Raw genomic sequence first — 23524 nt, 5'->3', positions numbered from 1 at the left:
GACTAACCTCTTTCACTTTTCTTCTTAGTTTGGTTTTGTATATTGTCATTGTCAAGTATGCCCCTCTCCCTCGGCATGTAATTTTAAAATAAAAATAGAACCTATAAATCGTGAAAAAATACTGAATTGTAGCATGATTCAGCTAGGTAGTCTCTATGACAAGGGTATTTCCTTCTCTTTGTGTTATGATTTATTTTTTCCCATTCTCACAACATTACATGCTTTCTGCCTATGTTCAGTTCTTGTATCTTTGTTTTAGAAGGTTGTTTGTTTGTTAATAAATATTTTTCGCAATCTTTGTGATTCTTCCAAGTATGCTGAAAATGTCTCATTCCTGTTTCCTACTGGTGCTATTGAAATGAGAAAATACTAGTCTCAACTTTTTTATTTTTGGTGCTCCTTCTAAACATTATTTTGATGCTGTGATTTTAGTGATGGCCAAACAATTCCAAGAAATGTGTTTCTTTCTATTGTTAACTGCTTTAGTCCTTTTGTTACTCTCCAACTATACTGTAAGATTTTTGTTCTATAGTGTGGTGTCTCAGGGACTAAAGAATATGTGGAAGGAAAAGAAGAGTGAGTGGGAAGAGGGAGAAGGAGAAAGGGGAGGCTATTTTACTAAAATAACTTGAAGCAAGTACCAACACTCCTCCACTTATTCCTCTATTTTTTTGGCACACCATCAAAAGCATCTTTCATGCTTTCAAGTTACACCCAATCTCATTCCAAGTTTTGACCTGTTTATGACTTTCCCATGAATTTTCAATTAAGTTTTGATTGTAGAATATCACTTTGAGTTTTTGGCCCAAGTTGAATCAGATAGCCTCAGAATGAATCTGAGTTGAATCGGACTGTTTTCTAAAGCACTAAATCAGGACTTGAATTGAACTATGTTGTTTGTGCATATATCTGGTTTCCAGTACCTCTTGATTGACTGACAAAGCATGGTCCTGAGCAACTGGACCTGAATTATAGGCTTCTTCTGTTACTAGCCAGACTTTCCTGCTGAATATTGTGATTTATGAATTGCAATAATGGGTTTGGTTGTGGAGGGAGAACAATAGTAGGGTTTGTACCTTCAGTTTCCATATGAAATATTTTGGACAACTTGAAAAAACACTAAATTCTAACTCTATCCCAAATTCTCTGAATATATTTTGAAAAGTTGAGCTAGTTGCAATGAGTTCTGTGTGGATTTGTTTATCATTAGTAAATACTGGCTATGCTGAATTTCTTTAACATTTCCTAACTGATTAGTTCCTATATATGTTATAGCAAAATGTTTTTTTTACAGTCTTCCCCAACTCCAGGAGTTCCATACTGTTACTTCCATAACAATGCTGGTTATACCATCAACAATGTTCAGTACACATCTTCTGGTTTTACCGCAGACCTTAGCACAAGCCAGAGATCTGTTAGAGCTGCAAAACTGTCCATAACTCCTATTAACACACTGCGCTTGGAGGTTAAATATCATGAAAACCACATGTTTCAGTTTAAGGTAAAAAAAATAAATGAATTGTTGTGTATGTTGTTTACAAAATCTGTCAGAAAAACATGTGTTTGTTGACAAGTTTTTCTTTAATTCTTATGGAGCTTTTCACCCATCCTTAAATAACCAGAGAAAAGATCAGTACAGCATCCAATCTTATTTCAGTGATAGGCCTTTCCAAAGAAATCATGTTGTCATAGTTGTTCACTTGTCTTTCAAGCAAAATGGCTTTTGTTGTTGTGTGCCCCATGCAATTTCCGGCTTGAGAGGATTATAGGGTGAACCTATTTTACATTCTCTAAGACTGGGAGTGTGTGACTTGTCCAGGTTATCCAGTGGGTTTTCATAGCTGAGCAGGGATACAATTCCTAGTCTCTAGAATCATAGCCCAACATTTAAACCACTACACCGTACTAGTTACTTTTCTAAGTAATAGTCAGATTTTTTAAAACCTAAGCAATATTCATATTCTTATTTTCTGTTCAATGAAATGAATGCCAAACTCAGGCAGAAGTAACTTGAAGTTACACAGCAGCAGCAACAACACATTTTAAGACCTGTAGCAAGATACACTCTTGTTTCAGTTCACTTGTAAGTCCTTGTTCTCAGGACAGTATGAACCAGGTGGTTCAGACCTCAAAATTCCAATATTATGAAGGAAAAGTCCATGTTATGGTGAATTTCAAGAAAAGTCACAAAAATGTGAAGCCGATTCTTCACAGTCACACATACAAAGATCTGTTGAGGGAAATCTGGCCAAGTCATTAAAACCTATTAGCTTCTGGTTAAAGCAGATAAGCTCCAAAGTGTTCCTTTGATAAAGAGATTTCTATTCTTACATAAAACAGTTGCTGTCTGAGATATATATTGTGTAAGTGTAATGTAAGTCATGAGGAGACAGCAAAGCCTAGAGAAGACAATTATGCTGGGGAAAGTAGAAGGTAAAAGGAAGAGGGGCCGACCAAGGGCAAGATGGATGGACGGCATCCTTGAAGTGACTGGACTGACCTTGAAAGAGCTGGGGGTGGTGATGGCTGACAGGGAGCTCTGGCGTGGGCTGGTCCATGAGGACATGAAGAGTCAGAGATGACTGAACGAATGAACAACAACAATGTAAGTCTAATAACTATTCTTTTTTGTAGATTTATGATTATAGCAATAAAAGATATGAAGTTCCGGTCCCATTGAACCTCCCCAGCACTCCTGCAGGCACCACTGAGAATCGTCTCTATGATGTTTCAGTTCAAAACAATCCATTTGGTATCCAAATTCTGCGCAGAAGTACTGGGACAGTCATGTAAGTGGGTGTTTTATACAGTAATGAGGCTATATTCAGCACTGTGTGTTTAACAATATAATGACAGAGGTTGAAATATTTGTTTGGCTTCTTTTCCCTGTGCTTGTACAGCTGTACTAGGAGCTCCAACTTCTTTTTCTTTCTTTGAGCATTTGCATGTATTCCAAGGTTCAATGCATTTCGCAATAAGGTGGCTTCCCTTGGTTTGCAATCATCATTAGGTTCTTTAGTTCCACCCCTTTATCTGGTTCACACAGAGAAGCTTTTTGTATAGGACGTGAATCAGTTCCACCTGTAGAAAGCTTTGTTTTTTACAGCTTTTGCTGGGGGGATCCAGTCCCACAGCTTTAGTCAGCCTTCTCTGAGAATTGAAGACCTTCTTTCCTCTTGGAAATCTACAAAAGGACTCTGTTTGGTAAGGACCAAAAGGCTTCTAATCTGAGGCATCCCTGGCGTCCCGTTGGGCATACAGAACCCAGAGTGTGACAGCACACTCACCAACTGACACATTTTACATTAGTTTTTATTCTGTTACTTTAAGAACATTTGGGTTCATGTCTTCAAAACTGTGTATTGATTTATACTGGAAGTATAAAGCCACTCTATACAACTTGATTATTAAGCCAACTCTTCACCTTTCACTTTCCCTTTTACCTTGTTTTGAGAAAATAAAACCAGGATTGTGGCGCAGCTGGCTGAGTGTCAGCTGCATTAAGATCACTCTGACCAAAGGTCATGAGTTTGAAGCCAGCCCGGGTTGGAGTGGGTTTCCAACCAATTGTGTAGCCTGTTATCGACCTTTGCAACCCGAAAGACAGTTCCATCTGTCAAGTAGGAAAATTAGGTACCACCTTAAAGTGTGGGGAGGCTAAATTAACTAATTTATGAGGCCATAAAAAGACTCCAGCAAAGCATCCCAGCAGAAAAGCACGTGGGGAATGTGGAAGTACTTCATCAGTTTCGCAGACGGACGATGAAAGCGACAGCTCCCCTGGCAGCCAGAAAAAGTTAAATAGCTTCTGTGTATGTCTGTATATGTTGTATGTTAAAATTGGCATTGAATGTTTGCCATATATGTGTACACTGTAATCCGCCCTGAGTCCCCTGCGGGGTGAGAAGGGCAGAATATAAAAGCTGTAAATAATAATAATAATAATAATAATAATAATAATAATAATAATAATCATAATAATAATAGTCCCCAAAGATTTCCCTATAATGTGAACAAACCATATAACAGGGAAACAAAAACTTTTCCTCTCAGTGACTTCCATTACAAAATAGGCAAGGATGACTATTCAGATTATTTACTTCATAATCAATGTACAAAGCTGCCATTATTTTAATGCAAAAACATCATGGTCTGGTTTTCTGTCTTCCATAATCTTAAAGGCAATAATGAAGATTCAAAATTCCAATTGAAAGTGTTTGAAAAATAATATTTGGAAGGCATAGTGAAGAGGCCCAGATGCAATGCCCCTCTTCAAGAAGGCAAACCAAAAAACAAAAAACAAAACAAAAACAAAACCTAGTCCTGATTTTAAAAATAAGGAAATAGGAGGCAGAGGAGATAGAAAAAAACCCGACAGATTCGTTTGCAAGTAAGCTGCAGGTGACCATCTTGAAAAGATGACACACCAATGAATTCTCTTACAAGGTTCTTATAGGTTTCCCCCCATACAATTCACGCCTTTAATCCTTTCATCCTGGCTCTCATGTCCCTCCTTGCTTTTCATCTTGCTCATTGGCACTTTGATCAGAATACAATAATTTAATATATCAGTATACCATCTGGGATTTCCTGGGACTATTTGAGGTTTTCATTTGGTTCAATTTATCAAAATAAAAATACATCAAAATGTCATTTCTAATTCCCACATCCAAGGCTGCTGTCTCTAAGGTTTTATTGCCATTGCCTGCTTGTATGACTTCCCTGGGTTACACAGAGTTCTTTGAATCTCTAAAGAAGGTGATAGCCTGTTTATTGTCCTGCTTCTCTCATTAGGGTTCCATTTGGTGTATGTTTTCTTTGTTCTGTTTATGTGAGCCTTTTCCTCTGTGTGTGTGTGTGTGTGTTTCTCATGGCTAAATTCTTCTAATACTAAAACCAAGGCAGATTTCCTTCTAATACTAAAACCAAGGCTATTTATTTGATCTAACTCAGTCTTCATACACTGCCACCCATCAATCAATCCAAATCGAACCATATAGGTGTCCACAGTTATCCCTGGTATAGAAAAGAACACCTTTTATCTGCCAGGTACCTATTAAAGATGTGTGGGACCTGACATGAAAAGGAATTGTGGAACTGTTTTTGTGGTTTAAACCTCTCTAAGTATTTAGTTCTGGTGTAAGCTTTTCAGTAAATGCTTTGTGGACCAAAGAATTTCCCCTGTTTCCATTTCGGATCAGCAGGCAACAGACCAAGCTTAGCTTTCGCCTTTTCTCTCCAATTTCTGTCATATATCAAAAGATCAGACAGCATAGATAGATATAAGTATGCTATTAAGCAGAGAAGCACAACATAGATATATTATAGATAACTGAAAACCTTTCCAAGCTTTAAAGTATTTCCCCCTCAAATTCAGAAGGATTTCTGATTCTTGTTATTGTCTTCATCACATCATTTGAAAGAAAATCCCTCACTTCAACCCTTGTGTTTTAAGAACTTCTAAAACTGAATGTATTGGTAAAATGTTTGATGGAATTCCTGGTGGTTGTCACAATCAAATTCTAAGCAGATTAGTTTCTGTAAAAGGGTTTCCAAAAACTGGTCTGTTTGAAACTTTCCTTGTAGTATCATAGGAATATAGCACACTTTTTTGATGCACCTGCAGGCTGCATGAAAGACAGGGGAAAAAAAGATGTTATCTTATATTTTAACATCTTGAGCCCCTTATTTAGCTTTTATAAAATTTCCAGTTAAAGGTCTTCTTGATAGGGCCTTTGCACCCACTGCTCCTGGACTCTGGAACTCTTTTCCTAAGGAAGACAGAATAGCCTCTTCCCTAAATTCCTTCTATCGTCAGGCAAAGACTTCTTACTCCAATATGTTTTTAAAACAGAAAGTTTTTTTTTTAAAAAAAGTAAGTCTGCTGTACTTTCTAAATGAAACTTGGAGTTGGATTGTTCTGCCCACATGCTATCTTAACTACTTGGAAGGTGAACTGACCAAGCAGGGAACATATCAGAGACTATATAGTTGAATCAAACAAGAATTTATTAACTGACAAGAATTTTAGACTTTCTCTCCTCCTGAGTCTCAGTACAAAGTCTTTATGAGGAGAGGTAAAGGCTTTGAGAGATAGACACAGTTCTGGCCAAACGGAGGCTCTTGAATCTTTATTTCTTCTTATTGTCTCTTTCTTGTATGGTGTCTCTAAGATGATCTCAATATTTAACTTTGACTGGACTTCAATATAGATCCAACTTGACTTGAATAAGGCTCCGACTGGATGTGAATACAGCTCTGACGGGACATACTATTTTGTAGACCTTCCAGCCTTCCTCTCTCTTCACCTTCCAGTCACAAAAAAAGACTTACTTTTCCAAGAACCAGAAGTGCCCAGCCTGAGGCTCTGCCCCTGAGATGATTCTTAAAGGGGCAGGGCATTGGAGGCTTCAAATGTAAAGAGACTGTCTAAACTGATCCCCCCAAAACTGTACATAAAATATCAAACTCTTTAACTAAAAGGGCTTAACTGGAGGTAAACAGTTAGGGTCTTTATGGGACACGACATGAATGATTCAGTTCATTTCACTTTATGTTTGTGATTTTTAAAAAACATATTGAAGAGTTTTTTTTCATCAGTTATGAATTTAGTTTTCCCCAAAAAATCTTTGAGCTTCCATTTTGCACTATTGCATTTCACTACTTAGGAGGCAGGTATTGGCATTTTTGTAGACTGAGACTCAGGTAGGCAGTTTGGGTGCAAAGCACTGGATTTTGGGGGAACATTAACGGTATTTTTGTCCAAAATAATGAGAGGGAGACAATGGGTTTGGGAAATGACCAAGGTGCAAACAAGGTATTTTGGACACATATCAGAAAATTGCAAATATTAAAGGAATAACTTTTAACTTCAGAATTACATTTCTTCAAATATACATTAAGTTTGCATTAAAATCTAAACCAAAAAAAGACTTATAATCTAAAGGTCCTTATATATCATGAACATTTGATTCCTAGTCATATCTTGTTAACAAAACCTGCTCTTTTATTGCAGCTGGGATTCACAATTACCTAGTTTCATCTTCAGTGACATGTTCATTCAGATTTCAACTCGCTTACCATCACAGTATGTGTATGGCTTTGGGGAAACAGAGCACAAACAATATCGGCATGAAATGGACTGGCATACTTGGTCAATGTTTGCAAGGGATCAGTCTCCTGGAGTGAGTATTGAGTGTTGTTGTTGTGTGCCTCCAAGTTGTCTTTATTTTATGCTGACTCTGAAGCAAACCTGTCATGGGGTTTTCGTGACAAGATTTGTGGAGATAAGGTTTGCCTTTGCCTTCCTCTGAGGATGAATGAGTGTGACTTGCCCAAAACCATCCGGTGAGTTTCTATGGTTGAGTAGTGATTCAAACGTTAGTCTCCAGAGTGGTAGTTCAACGCTCAAATCACTGCACCATACTGCTTGTTGTAATTTCCTTCTTTTCCATCATTAGTCCAAAGAACAACTGGACAAGTGCCATGAGCTGAATCTTGATTAAAATAATGGCACTTAGGTCCCATTGGAATCCATTTTAAAACTTGATCATAAGGAGAGTCCCATTACAATTATAGTTAACTGGATTTGATTTATTTCACACCCACCCTGGTTGGATTTGAAGATTGAATCTGAAGATGGTAAAGTACAACCTTTAATGATCATCACAAAGAGAGCTGCCTTTTATATGGTCAGTTTTGGCATTCTTCATTTTTGGATGAGTAACATATGAAAGGAGTTCATTTAACACCAGCAACTATCCACAGAATTAAGATCTTATAATTAATTGTGCGAAATGAAAAAAAAGTCTTGGCCATCTCATTCCTGTATTACTTTTTAGTCTGAACCCTGAATAAAGAAATTGGAGAATGAATACTCATTATTTCCTTGATATAGAAATTTCTGTCCCTTTTTGACATGTGCAAAAGTATGTTAGGAAGAAAATTGATTTTTTTCTAAACAAGTTATTTGTTCATGATGCGTCTCTTCTTTCGTGCCTACAGTATAAATTGAACACTTATGGAGTTCACCCCTTTTACATGGGTTTGGAAAATGATGGAAATGCTCATGGAGTTCTCTTGCTGAACAGTAATGGAATGGGTCAGTTATCTCTAGTACCTCAACTATATTTGTGTTTCTGAGCTATAATGGTGTCAGATTTCTAAATAGACGGATTGTGAGTCATGTGAGTCCTCAGCCTGACTTTTCTTGTCATTGAACATGAAAGTGAAATGCTGCTTTTGGTTTAGAAAGTACCTTTGCTATTTACCTATAAATAAGAGCAATAAGATAACGGATCATTTCTGATAAATGGGAAAAAGCATATCAGGATTACAAATAGTGCAGTGTATCTGGATTTAGCTACTGTACTCTCATGGGACATTCTCAGGAACAGCTGTTAATCAAGCTACATATCATTTATGTCCATTACACATGTTTTTTCTCTGGTAGATACTCTTACCACTAGGGAATGCAAATTAATACAGTTTCTATGTACCCCAAGCAGAATTTTAATTTTTTAAGGCAGAATCTGCTAAGACTTCCCATTCAGCCTTCTGCAGCCTAGAAGAAGAAGGGGTGTGTAGTGGAAGTTCCTTCGTTGGGGGCTTTCAAAAAGAGGCTAGATGTTGATCTGTCAGGGATACTTTGTACTTTTCCTATATGGCAGGGGTTAGACTTGATGGCCCATGTGGTCTATTCCAACTCCATTCTATGAGTATTAAATATTTACCATTACTAATACATATGATAATTTTGTATTGTATTCCTTCCATTATACATTTCCAGAGGTGAAATTACAGCCTACCCCAGCTTTGACTTATCGTACCCTAGGAGGGATTTTGGACTTCTATGTAGTGCTGGGCCCAACTCCAGAACAAGTGGTTCAGCAATACACTGCAGTAAGCCTGACATTATTTTACAAAATATATTCTCTCATTTTTCACTTTCCTCTTTTGTCATCCTAATAATCTTTATTTCATTTTACTATTAATAGCTTATTGGACGCCCAGTCATGCCTCCCTATTGGGGTTTAGGATTCCAGTTGAGCCGTTATGGATATGAAACTGATGGAGATATCTCTAATTTGTACAATGAAATGAAGGCAGCTAAAATTCCTTATGTAAGTTCTGTGAATATATGAATAATTATTACATTGTCTTTGCTTTAGTATCTAAACAGCCTGACTTCAAATCCTGGGGAAATAGTGGTAATAGTAAATTATCTTCATCACCATCACCATCATCATCCCGCCTCTGTCTGTGGATCAAGATGAAGAGAAACAGATTAAAATAGAACAGATAGGGGGAAAAGTCAGTTAAAAGGACATTACATCAGTTATAAATGCAAAATGTTTGTTAAAAGAACATAGCACCAGTTAAAAGAGCATATTTATTTAAATCAGTTGCTTTATAATTTTAAACCAATAATTAAAAATCATCTGAATCAATATCATGGTTAGCCTACCATTCTCTGATAGGATCAGGGTAACTGGAAAGGTTTTCCACAAATTATTTTCCCCTAAGAATATTCTTGTGAGGTAAAGTATGCTGAAAACTATTGATCAGGAGATCTGTAGAGTAGGCTGAAAGATATTGACTGGGATATTTATTTATTTCCTGTCCTTTCTCTCAGAACAGGAACCTAAAGGGCTCATAATCAAGACAGCCAAATAATGGGGATGTTTGAATGCAAACAAATTAAACACATTGTCGAAGGCTTTCATGGCCGGAATCACTGGGTTGTTGTAGGTTTTTCCGGGCTATATGGCCATGTTCTAGAACATGGCCATATAGCCTGGAAAAACCTACAACAACCCAAATTAAACACAATTGAATTAAAAGCATTCACAAGCTTCTTCTTTTTCTATAGGATGTACAGTATGCAGATATTGATTACATGGAGCGGCAGATGGACTTCACACTCAGTCCCAAATTTTCAAACCTTTCATCTGTGGTAGACAGGATTAAAGAGGATGGCATGAGATTTGTCATCATTTTGGTCAGTGTTCATGTTACTCTTTGTGCATGGTATATATTTGATTTATAAAGAAATAGCATACTTCATTTCTTGGTGTGGTAAGAGGAGAGATTCTGCTGCTATAATGGCAGAACTGCCCTTGTAACCTATTCTTACCCAATCTTCTATTGCCCCTTCTATACTGCCATATAAAATCTAGATTATCTGCTTTGAACTGGGTGGTATGGCAGTGTAGACTCATATTACCTAGCTCAAAGACATAATGTGGATTATCTGCCTTGATCATCTGGATTTTATGGCAGTGTAGAAGGGGCCTAATGTTCCAGTGGTAAGCTACCAGTGAAAAGTGCTCTCATTTTGAATGGTGTTTTCTTCTCATTGGTTTTCTCTTCTTGGAATATTGCCTTGTCAGCTTCAAACATATGGATCTTGAGGCCAAAAAGACATATGTTCATGTTTCAAACCCCTTCATCTGAACTGTGTCTGTTGGAGTGAGGTTCCTATACCACTGATGGCATGCTGTCTAACTGTTAAACTTCACTGTGGTGACATTAGTAGGTAGAGTAAAAAACAGTTAGGCATATACATGTGTGAGTTTAAACATTTGCATATTTGATTATCTGTAGATTTGATTAATATATTTCTTTCTAGGAGGCTCTAGGTCCACCAGCAAGACACTGTAATCAATGTCTGCTGAAAGTGGAACAGAGTCTTACTGGAAGACCTAGAGTTTCCTAGATAAAATCTTTCCCGAGGTATTTATAGGTCTTCCAGCATGATAGAGTCCAGGAAGTCCTAGAGATTCCTAGAAAGTCACTATCTCTGGTTGAAAAAATGTTAATTTAATTCACAGCTTTCCACTTTTATGGAGATTCTCCACCCAACCCCCATGAAGGTGGATTGACTAGGGCATATTTCTTTTTAGCAATTAAATTCTTCCACTGCAATCAATGTTTCTTCAGCCAGTAAATATTATATTGTTATGAAGTATTATGAGTTATTCAGTTTTTGATATAAGTTTTGAAAGTATATCTGGTTCTTTATTTTAGGATCCGGCTATTTCAGGAAATGAAACTAATTATCCAGCATTCACAAGAGGTGTTCAGGAAGACGTCTTCATTAAATGGCCCAATGGCAGTGGTATTGTGTGGGGGAAGGTATGGTACCATTATACCGTATTCCCACCCCCACTCCAACCTACATTAATTCTTTTTAATGTTGCAAGAGGCTGACATCTACTTCTTTGAAAACTAACAGAATTTGTTGCATAATAAAAATGCCTCAGAACACTAGCCATTTCACATTAAAATACACAGCCTTTAAAACATCCTTTACTTTATTTAAATAGTTCCTGCAGATTTGGTGTCTTTGTAGGTTGGTGTCACATAGAGGAATAGTCTATTAGCAGAAAAATGTATGACAAAAGAATGGTAGAGTACTGGAGCAATACTGCTTTATAATGATATCTTTTTGTTAAGTGTAAGATGCCATTGAAAAAGAATATGTGTTTCAGTTATATGTTTGTTTGTTTTTTGTCATGTGAGGAGCGACTTGAGAAACTGCAAGTCTCTTCTGGTGTGAGAGAATTGGCCGTCTGCAAGGACGTTGCCCAGGGGATGCATGGATGATTTGATGTTTTTATCATGCTTGTGGGAGGCTTCTCTCATGTCCCCACATGAAGAGCTGGAGCTGATAGAGGGAGCTCATCCGCCTCTCCCTGGATTCGAACCTGTGACCTGTCGGTCTTCAGTTCTGCTGGCACAGAGGTTTAACCCACTGCACCACCGGGGGCTACTTAGTTATATGTTGAAGCTAGAGTAAAGTTTCATAAAATGTCGAATGTTTTACCCTTGGGTTATTTCAAATTGCAAATAGACTGTAGTACTTTGTTTTCCTCATTAGTAAAAATAAGAGTCAGCCAGTTCATACAATTTGTTCATTTCTGAGGGAATGTCACCTACAACACATAATTTCATTCTGGCGGAATTCAGTGACATATAGTTATGTTAGTTTGATTCCGTATAAAACAGGACATTGTAACACCTTTGAGACTAACAGAGAGAAAGATGTCAGTAGCATGAGCTTTTATAGACTTAAACTTACTTCATCAGATGCAACAAAGATCCCTTTGTATAATTTAATTTAGTTATTCTGCTATTTTCACCCCAAAATATGTTTTTCTTAGGTATGGCCATATTTGCCTGATGTCGTTGTGGATCCATCTCTAGGCTGGGATGAAAGAGTAGAAGTAAGTGTAGATCACTGAAATGCTGCTTTCATTCAAAGACACTCAAGAAAATCTTGATGCCATGAAGACAATTCTTGGGCTGGGGACTGTATTTGGCCCAGAAGCTGCTCTTAACTCACCTTTACCAAATAATATGGGTAAAAATATAAGAGAAATTTGAAAGACACCAAATCCAAAAACCATGGTTTGAAAGAAGATTCCTTCAGCATCACATTTTAGGGATGGAAGGGATTGTTGAATGTCTGTTTATCTGTCTGTGTGTGTGTGTGCATGTGTGTGTTTGTGATGGACATATCATCTAAACTTGTGTCTACTACACATCAGTTGTTAGGGATACAAACAGAAGATGGTGGCATTGTCGCTGGACCAAATGGGCTTTTAGTTGGCCCCATATTATCATTTAGTTTTTTGTTCCATATGGCACAGATGAGTAACATACAATAGTGCATTGTCTACATGAATACAATGATTTCCTGTCAGTCATTTGCTAAGGTTTTTTTGTTTAAAAATAGTAGACCAAATGGATTTAACATGTATTTGTAATGCCTAGATTGTTCAAAGTTTCTAAATATGCACCCACATTTGGAAAATCACTTCCATAAGTCATGGAAGGTTTGGCGTCTGTGTGTATCATATTAAGAATGTGCCATCATGCAGGTGGACATTACCACTTGCTGACTTTGGTTTTGGCTGTAAATAAGTAGTTCTATCTATTATTTTAGAAATACTGTGCTTGGGCTGCATTCCCAGATTTTTTCCGTGAGTCTACAGCTGAGTGGTGGAAAAGGGAAATCCAGGAATTCCACACTAACCCTTTGAACCCTGAAAAAAGTATTAAATTTGATGGATTATGGATTGTAAGTTTTCACTTTTTTCAAGTTTATTGTTTCATTTATCATGGAACTATAGCAGTTACAGTGGTGTCAAACTGCATTAATTCCACTGTGTAGAGATAAACCCTTACTCTGCCACAAGTAGCGTGTATGTGATCAATATCTATCTATCTACCTACCTACCTACCTACCTAGCTATATCTATCATTACTTATTTACTTACTTAGGCGATCCCTCACTTTCCAAGGATGGTTGTCTTCCAGTGTTCTTGTGGGTCTGTATGTGGCTGTGGAGCCCTATTCTTGCTCTGCGTCTTCTTCCGCAGTGAGGGCATTGGTTTCCAGGTGGAAGGCGGTCTCGGTCGGGGTTGGCTTGAAGCACCTTTGTCTTGGCACGCTTCTCCCTTTTGCCCTCCATTCATGTCTCTTCAAATTCTGCAGCACTGCTGGTCACAGCTGACCTCCAGCAGGAGCAGTCAAGGGCCAGGGCTTCCCAATTCTCAGTGTCTATGCCAGAGTTTTTAAGGTTGGCTTTGAGCCCATCTTTAAATCTTTTTTCCTGTCCACCAACATTCCGTTTTCCATTCTTGAGTTCAGAGTAGAGCAACTGCTTTGGGAGACGGTGGTCGGGCATCCGTACAACGTGGCCGGTCCAGCGGAGTTGATGGCGGAGGACCATCGCTTCGATGCTGGTGGTCTTTGCTTCTTCCAGCACGCTGATGTTTGTCTGCCTGTCTTCCCAAGAGATTTGCAGGATTTTCTGGAGGCAGCGCTGATGGAATTGTTCCAAGAGTTGCATGTGACGTCTGTATACAGTCCACGTCTCACAGGCATATAGCAGGGTTGGGAGGACAATAGCTCTATAAACAAGCACCTTGGTATCCCTACGGATGTCCCGGTCCTCAAACACTCTCTGCTTCATTCGGAAAAATGCTGCGCTCGCAGAGCTCAGGCAGTGTTGTATTTCCTACCTATATCTATCATCCATCTATCTGTCTATCTGTCTATCTGTCTATCTATCTATCTATTAGGCCTGGGTAACAACGGAAAAATTTGTTTCTAAAATCGATTCGTTTTTTGGGGTTTTTTGCATTTCGATATTTAAAAGAATTCTGAAATTTTCCTTAAAAAAAGTTCGATATTTATGAAATTTCGTAAATGGTAAAAAAATTACAAAACAATAACGAAACAATAACGAATCGATTCGTTAATGGCGGACGCGATCGCGCAATACGCTAAAAAAACTTCTGAAGCTTCCCTCTCCCTCTGTTGTTGACTGTTGGTGTGTTATTATAATTTTTTTTCACTAATTAAACAAAAAACAACTATAAAACTTGCCCCAGACATGCGGAAATAATAACGAAACGACCTCAAACCAATAACAAAACGAATACATAACGAAATACGAAGCATTTACGAAACGAATTGAAAAATTCGTTTCGTTTTTAAGTTGCTCCAGAATGGTTCGTTATCGCTTCGTTAACAAAAAAAATCACGAATTTTTAATGAATTACGAATTAATGAAACGAAACCGCCCAGCCCTACTATCTATCTATCTATCTATCTATCTATCTATCTATCTATCTCAATGATAAAGGTTTCCCCCCTAAATGCACCTTCTTGGTTTGCATAGTATGTGTTTTAAGCAGTATCTTGCATGCATTTGAAATGTGTGCATTTTGTTCTGTGTATCTTTGATATATATGTTCATGAAAACACATCCATAAGGTGTTTCCAAGAAAAATACAATTTAAATTGTTTCTTCCTTGCAGAGAGTCCAGGAATACAAGCCAAGATTAGCCCATCAGACCTTGGGTGAAAACCAAATTCTTTATACATCCCTAGCTGGAACAAAACTATTTCTTCCCTTGTCTACGTAAAAACAAATACCCATGCAATTCACTACTTATATTGTTTAGATATATTACAGTAGTGAAACTTGGATGTTACAAAAGTAGAAATCAATAATTATGGCTTTCCTGTTGCATCCTAGTGCACTTTGTCTATCATTTGAGGGCAACATGGGGGCATGCACAGGACAGCCTTGAGTACAGTAGCCTTCAGTATCAGTCTTGTAGATGGAGGCAGTCCAAAGGCTGCAGACACACTTTTATATTTTCTTCACTTTGAAGCAATTGGAATCATTGAAGTGGAAAGGACCCCAAGGTCCCATCCAGTCCAACCTCTGCCATTATATACCTATGGAAGTTTTCAGTAAAAAATAAGAGTACTATATAAAATATACTCCAAGCGTGAAATTATCTAGAGTTAACAAAAGTAAAAAAGATATTATAATGTATTATGTGTTTTTTTTTCCACTTCAAATTACAAGGATATGAATGAACCAGCCAATTTTGTCAATGGTGCAGTTCATGGCTGCGGGGATTCTGAGCTCAATTTTCCTCCATACATGCCAGGTACATTGTTTTAATAATGTTGTTTCCTTAAAAGATCTATGTTGAGTTTGCCTTTTCACACATCAATAATTCTGATTTGATTCAAAAATACTCAAATAATACTTTTCCAGTAGTGGACACATTTGAAAGGTCATATCTTCTCTGGACTACAATGAACTGCATGGATGCTGCTCCTTCTGATAGCATTAAATAAGATAATGAAAAAATCAGCAAGATACTACTGTGGCTGCTACAATAGACGAGCCACTTCTGAACCATCAATTCCAGAAATGTTTCCCAGCTATTATCTGAAAATGAGGCAATGAATTTTTCTCTCCAGTCTTAATGCACATCTTGAATCAGACAGGTTGCATTGCTGGAAACAGTGTCTTAACACAATAGGAACTTATTTTATCATAACCTCCCAGTATTCTGATTTGAAAGAAACAGTACTGATTAATCCTCTCTTAACCCACTTTCTTGGTTGTTTTTTAAATGTTCCAGTTATTTCACTCTGCCCCCTCCCCCCCCCCGACTTTTGTGAATTACTACAAAATGAGTTCAATCTGCAAAAGGAGCTTGCACTCAGTTTACTCACCAGGGAGAAGAAAACAAGGGGTAGAAAGTTCCCTTTTTCTGTAGACTCAGATAGCAGCGAAAAGTGGCATCCTCAAAATTTCAATTATGATTACATTTATAATGTTTGTCATATTGATCACACTGCCATGTTGCTTAGTCATAATAATAACAACAACACTTTATTTATATACCTACCACCCTATCTGAGAAATGTCAAAAGGTTTAATTTAGATGAAAACAACTTTAGGGATGCATGTAATTCAGTACCCTCACTTTTCAAAGGGCTTCTTGTCTATCTGATCCACAGGACAGACTGAAATACCAAATACAAAGAAATATAGGTGATACAATATTATACAAAGAAACAATTGGTATGTCATTTTTAAAAGCCAGAAACAGAGATTATTACCAAGAAACAGAGATTATTGGGGCCAAATCACTGTTAATAACAAAAATTGTAGTTTTCATTTATTTTTTGAAAACAGAAAAGGGAAGAGAGAGACAAAAAGACCAGCAAAATGGATTTTTTTTTTTGGAAAGAGTTATTTATTTATTTATTTATTTATTTATTATTCGAACTTATATGCCACCTCTCCCCTGGGGCTCAGAGCGGCTTACAAGAACAGGCTAAAATTGAACACAATTAAAAAAAACAATTTAAAAACAGCAGCAAGTTAAGTTAAGTTAACAAAATATCTGCAGCGCTTTTTCCCTCCCCAGCAGAAGAAGACTCCTCCATTTTTTTCTTGGAAAGGGCCCTGGGAACTTAGTGTGTCCATTGAAAAGTTCCTATTGGAGCACGGTGGAAGTTGAAGTTTTTCTCACTGTGTGTCTCTTAGCCTATAAATAGCCTGGTGGTGTCCATGCTCTGATTGGCCAAGAATGGATACAACAGCGACAACAATTCCCAGAATCTTCTCTTATGAGATGTCTTATTTTTTAAAAAAAGTTTTAAAAAATTCTAAAATCAATAGGTTGGTGAATTGTTTTGAAACTTGGTGGGGCCGCAGTTGTAACTGGAGTCTACAACTGAGGTAGGTTTCATGCAAATAGATCTTACAATGGCTGAAGATTGAGCCTTTAAAGTTTCCCATTGTTGCCAATAGGCCAAATCTCTGCCAAATGAAATGTCATTAGTTACTCCACTCCTTTTGAGTAACTTTCTAGTAAACAAAATGAGGGATCTGATGAAAATGGACCTGAAAATGGTGTGATCACTGAACATTGATACATGGTCAACAAACACCAACAAGAAAAGATATCTATATTTGTCAACTTTAGAGCATCTTTACAATATTGGAGCAGACATCTGATCAGCCAAAGAAATTCGTTTCGCTGAATAAGAAAAAAACAAAAACAAAAACAATAATTCAATACAGGGTACTTTGATTTAATCAGTATTTAAGGAATGATGGATGAAAACATTTTAAAAATGTTTTATCTGTTTTGTTGTTGATGTGTATCACTCTGAAGCCTCTCGTATGCAGAAAAGTAATGAATCTGTGCTATTCATAAATGATTATTTTAAGAAGTTATTTTTGGTACAAGAGTCAGGAAATTTCACAAGGACCTGTTAAATGTGCCATTTCCCTTCTAGCTTTTTCTTGACAGCTTTTGAATTATATCTTTGTCAGGCATTGTGGGAAAGGAAGTAGGATTGTGTAGCAAAACCCTGTGCATGCAGAGTGAACAGCTTCTGCCTGATGGAACTCAACTTCGACATTATGATGTTCACAATTTATATGGCTGGTCTCAAACTAAGCCTACATATGAGTAAGTAATCATTTTCCTCTGAAGCCGTGTTTACCATCTATTTTAGAAATTTGTGATATTTGCTATAATGTTGCCTTATGCAATTTTTCTCTATCCCTACTGTTTTCCAGTTTACTAGGTATTATTGTCTTTTCAAGTGAGTCATGTCCAATGAGGTGTCTAATACTGGAAAGTATGATATGACCAAACAAAATAAAAAATACATGGAAGAATTATATGAAAGATATGAATAAATAATTGAAAATATATCAAATAAATTAGTTAATTTCTTACATCTAGTATTGTAGTAAGGGCATTAGTTTCTGTTGCAACTCTTTCCATTGCAACTCTCATGTCATTAGATCTTTGTCATCACACTCAGACTTTAATAATAGGGAAAATCACCTCCAGGAAGCCACTTTCTTTGTTGTAAATACCTAGCAGTAATGGCATAGTGCAATATTTAGAAATGGTTTATCATAAACTTCAATAAACACAAATGTAAATTTTACTTTTAGGCCACAAAAATGCACAGTTATTAAATGGGGATGTATAACTCAGAAGTACACAAAAAGGATCATGGGATTAGGTTCTTGTGGGTTTTTTCGGGCTGTAGAGCCATGTTCTAGAGGCATTTCTCCTGACGTTTCGCCTGCATCTATGGCAAGCATCCTCAGAGGTAGAGGTCCTCTACCTCTGAGGATGCTTGCCATAGATGCAGGCGAAACGTCAGGAGAAATGCCTCTAGAACATGGCTCTATAGCCCGAAAAAACCCACAAGAACCTAGTGATTCCAGCCATGAAAGCCTTCGACAGATCATGGGATTCTTGTTAATCATAAATTTAACATAAGTCAACAGTGTGGTGCTGCAGTAAAGAAAGTGGATGCTATTTTAGACCACATTAATAGAAGCATAGGTTCGAAATTGAGGGGAGTAATAGTCCCACTGTATTCTGCACTTCTCAGGCCTCATATGGAGGACTAGACACTTTATTTTAAAAAAGGATATGGACATGTTGGAGAAGGGTTCAAAGAGGGGCCACAAGGATAGGAAGAGGTCCAGAAAATGAGATATGGGATTATGTTCAGCTTGGTAAAGAGAAGAATGAAGGGGAATAAGATTGCATTCTTTCAATAAATGGCCCCTCTTCTCTGCCTTAGAAGGTAGGATCAGGTCTAATGGTTGAGAGATTCTAATTGGACATTAGAAGAAATGTCTTGACAGTAAGGGATTGGACCCAATGTCTGATGAGGCTTCTTCCATCTTTATGATTCTGTGTGGACACTTAAATTTTCAGCTTTATTAGCTTTTCAAGCACTAAATGTTGCTGTCTTGTTTTAAGCAAGTATATTAGACAAAACATTATGAGACGTAATTGAGAGCAATTATTTGTACACCATTATAATGGCTATGTTCATAAAAAATAATGTTGGGTGAGCTTAATTGCTGACCTACATTGTGAAACCACATCGTTTTAATGCTGTTAAATATCAGTGTTGATTACATGCCTGCAAAAATTATCTTCCTGCTGAGTCTGTGAGAAGGATTCCTCTTACGAGATGCCTGCCAGGTCATACTCCAGACAATGCTGTGTGATGCAGATGGAGAAAATTCCACTTGGACTGTAATGGAGACTGTTTTGCCAATCTTTGATGCCATAAAATAGTATTCACTATTTTGACAATCCATTAAGAATGTAGCCATTTTTTTTTTAAAAAAAAAAACCCTCCTTGTTCCAAGTGTAGTATGTGATGGACTACTTTAATTAAAAAGCTTGTACTGTTTGGGCAGGATTCTGTGTGAGGATATGCAGATGGATTGTTTTAAATTAAATATCCTGTATACTCATTCCTATATTAATAACCTTAACCATTCACTTCAAAAAATAAATGTTAAGTAGGAACAAGAGGATACCTATTATGTGCAGAAAATAGCCAAGACTTCTTTGTTGATGAATTTCTTCTGTACCAAGGCAGTTAAATTGCATGCTTATTCCTTATTGATTTACATCCAATTTATATAATGTCTGATCTAATGACAATATATCTAGGTTGTTTTCTTTCCAATTGAATGAGCAAGCATTCAATTTTTTTTAAAAAAAAGTCTCATATGACTGTAATGACCTTAAAGCCCTTGGTAAGTTTGATGTTACTATGAGGAGAGGGAGGGGAAAGGTCACGTTTTGGATTTTTCAAACCTGGCAGTGTTCCAGTGTTTAGCTGTCTGTCAAGAGGCTAACTGAAATGCTGACAAGACAAGAAAGATTTTAAAATTCTTCCTCTGTCAGGCAGATCCACTATGATTTGAACACTGTCAGAAGGTAGTAATTCAGCACTCTGTATAATGATACCTTGGATGCTGAAAATGAAGGATAAAACAGAAAAGAATGAAATATTCCTCTTCTCCTCAAATTGTGCTTCTGTTGATAGGTTTTGCTAAGTTCAAACTTACTTTGAAAGCATTCTGGAGCTCTGTTTGGAAAATAGTAAACTATTAAAGGACTGGACTGACCTTTGAGGGAGCTGGGGGTGGTAACGGATGACAGGGAGCTCTGGCGTAGGCTGGTCCATGAGGTCACGAAGAGTCGGAGACGACTGAACGAATGAACAACAACAACATTAAAGGACTTTCTGCCAGGCACTTGCTATAATGTAGAACTAAGATGAAACCAACTTTCATTTTCCAGAAAATCTCTGCTCAACATTTTAACTGATTTGCCTGCAAAATGCCAATTGACTTTTTACATGTACAGAGAGCTCATCAAAACTGATACTTACTGTGTATACTAATGTATAAATCAACCTCATGTATAAATTAAGGGCAGGTTTTGGAACAAAAATTATGGATTTTGATATGATCCATGAATAAATTGGGATTATTTTGTGGAAGGTCATTTAAAAAAGGCCAGTTGTGGCACCATGCTGGAGAGAGTAGAGGCTGTCAGTGTATATTTTAGGTTCTTCTAGCATGAAATAAGATCTTGCCTTTCAACAGTTTATTCAGAAAAGCAGATTGTTACTTTTTTTTAATAAGAGTTAAGGTACATAGGATTTTGGGGTTGATTTTTTGACTAAAGTTTCTAGATTTATATATGAGTACACAAGGTAGATTTCAAGGACAAAATGATACATAGAGAATATTAGTATTTGTTTTCAATCTTGTTATGTCTACCCTCTCAGCAAGAATTAGATTGTTTTCTATTTTTTATTCTATTCAATATTTTTTTAATTCAGAGTGTAGGAAAGCTCTAAACTTTGGGAGCTAGGGAGTATACAATTGCTAAGTTTGTTTAGCCAGTCTTCATTGTGCTCCCTAACAGTCCAGGTTATTTGGAAGCTTCACCAGTCAATGTGACTTCTGAATTTTGAAAGAAAATAGTGATTTATGTATGTATTAATAATGCAAATAAACAAATGTATCTGTTAATTTTAAATATACTCAACTATAGATTAATGTTATTAAATAATAATAACTGTCACCACCTAGGCTTAAAATAATATGAAAATGGAGTTGAATGTGTGGAAAGTTATATGGACTAGAAATTGAAATATGTTTTCCATTCCTTAATCTGAAATGTTGTTCATCGGTATATTACAAGTGGATATATCTATATAAATAAAAATGTAATGTTTGTTTGTGGAATTAACATAACTCAAAAACCACTGGATGAATTGACACCAGATTTGGACACAATACACCTATTAGGTCAACAAGTGACTATCACTCATAAAAACACTGAAAAACACAGCAGAAGGGACTCAACAAGCCAAAAAAAGCAGAAGGACGCTACAGCACATGCACAAAAATTACTTACCCTGGCAAACAAAACACACAATAGCATATCCACACTCTCTTCCAGACTACAGATCCCAGTATCCCCTAGACCAGGCCTTTTAGGAGAGGAGGATGATCCAAATGCACTGCTTCCAAGCTGCAAGCTTTCTTCTCCTTGGATTTTTTGAGAGCATCCCAATCCTTGCATATTTCCAATTTTCTATTCCTGGACTGCAACTCCCAGCAATCCTCCAGATAGACAGATTGAATAGAGATAGGTAGGTAGGTAGGTAGGTAGGTGGGTGGGTGGATGGATAAGGAGGACTTCTGGGAGTTGCAGTCCAAGAATAGGTAAAGAAGGAAGAAAGGGGAGCAAGAGGAAGGGAAAGAAAAGGTGGAGTGGGGTAGAAGGGAAGAAGGAGAGAAGGAAGGAATGAGAGAAAGAAGAGAAAGAGGAAGGAAAGGTTGGTCACAGCAATGCATGGCAGGTACAGCTTGTGTGTGTGTGTACACACACAAATCATTAATACATTATTTTTGGATAAAATAAAATCATTACATTTAGCCATACTGAAATCAATGGAAGAAATTGGTAAACTGGTTTGCCATCGATTTCATTTGGAAAAAGCTTAACAAAGTTAGCATATATCGAGTCCTGTATATGTTTCGAGACATACATTTATATATATATAACCAGTATGATTTAGTGTTTCTCCATAACTCAGGAGACCATGGTTTAAATAACTGTTCAGCCACAGACACCATTAGGTGACCTTGGGCAACTTACACTCTCTTAGGTCCCATCCAGACAGTACTGTTATCGCAGGAGCTTCCACAGCAACGAGGAGGGTGGCCAGACACCATTCTCTGTAAACCCAGAAGTAATCTCTACAAAAGGCAAAAAACACGAGATTTCCAGGGGCAGAAGTATTGTGGTTTTGAGCTAAATATCTGGATATTTGCATGTCTGTATGTCACTGCAATCAGAAATCACAGGAATTTTTATCTGGGTTTGTTCCTGGGTTTTTGATGCTTGTTTCCGATTGGCCAGTTCCTAAAAAGAAGGTGACACTTGAGTAGAAGGCAAAATCTTAGTCCTGGGAAGAAGAACTTCATCCTTCACCTATTTAATGAAGCCTGTGGCAGAAAAATTAAGTTCCTGGGGTGCAACAAGTGCTTTCACAGTAACTAGTACACAATGAAACAGAAACACATACTTTCAAACCAGGAACAGAATGCCATTATTATAATAATTTATTTATTTATGTATGATATTTATATGCCACCCTTCTCACCCTGAAGGGGACTCAGAGCGGCTTACAAGTAATATGTAAATATAATATATTATATTATAGCCATAGCATAATATTAGTATTGTATATTACTATATTGTACTATGCTTTAATATTATTAGTAATATTACATGTAATATAAAATTATAATTACTTAGACCTTGTGTGGCCATCTGTGCAGAGAGATCTCATGGTGTACTTCTGCCAGGGAATAACAGGATGATTTTGCTGGGTTATACATATTGGTTCCTCATTGGCTGTATGCTGATAACATGTGTACAGTTTATGGCAAAAACTTACTACTGGCAGTTGGGACACGAATGTGCTGGAGAGGAATGTAAATACTGAGAATCAAGGTCATGCAGGTGGCTAATAGGAAAAGCCATGTGTAACCCAGGAACAGCTCTGTGTTTTTTGATGCCACAAGTATCCAACCAAATCTGTCTGGACAAAGGGCCAGGCAGCCTGTAAAAGGTGACAATAATGGCAAAGTTCTGTTCCTAGCTTGAAAGTGTGTGTTCCTGTTTCATTGTGTAGTGCTGACTTGGATAAAAGTAGTCCTACTCTGAAAACTTTGTTTCTGTGCCAGAAACTTGCTGAAACATGTGGAGGACACAGTTTTTTGGTCTGTACATAAATCAGCACTTTTGCGGAGATGTGGATATGCAGA

General features: G+C 37.2%; 1 protein-coding gene across 1 annotated transcript in view; it reads left to right on the top strand.

Annotated features, from left to right (window-relative positions):
* The window catches only part of SI (sucrase-isomaltase), a 182956-nt gene that overhangs the window by 117849 nt on the left and 41583 nt on the right, over positions 1 to 23524 (top strand). Inside the window, exons 26-37 of the mRNA XM_060767585.2 lie at positions 1295 to 1501; positions 2635 to 2789; positions 7016 to 7184; positions 8005 to 8101; positions 8789 to 8901; positions 8997 to 9122; positions 9872 to 10000; positions 11029 to 11136; positions 12165 to 12227; positions 12950 to 13084; positions 15392 to 15476; positions 17669 to 17807. Coding sequence (XP_060623568.2) covers positions 1295 to 1501; positions 2635 to 2789; positions 7016 to 7184; positions 8005 to 8101; positions 8789 to 8901; positions 8997 to 9122; positions 9872 to 10000; positions 11029 to 11136; positions 12165 to 12227; positions 12950 to 13084; positions 15392 to 15476; positions 17669 to 17807 — 1526 coding nt within the window. The remainder of the gene's footprint in view (positions 1 to 1294; positions 1502 to 2634; positions 2790 to 7015; positions 7185 to 8004; positions 8102 to 8788; positions 8902 to 8996; positions 9123 to 9871; positions 10001 to 11028; positions 11137 to 12164; positions 12228 to 12949; positions 13085 to 15391; positions 15477 to 17668; positions 17808 to 23524) is intronic.

This window comes from Anolis sagrei, chromosome 3 (assembly GCF_037176765.1).
Source record: "Anolis sagrei isolate rAnoSag1 chromosome 3, rAnoSag1.mat, whole genome shotgun sequence".
NCBI classification, from domain to species: domain Eukaryota; kingdom Metazoa; phylum Chordata; class Lepidosauria; order Squamata; family Dactyloidae; genus Anolis; species Anolis sagrei.
The sequence above is the reverse complement of the archived record's forward strand: the minus strand, read 5'-3'. Positions and strand labels throughout refer to the sequence as shown.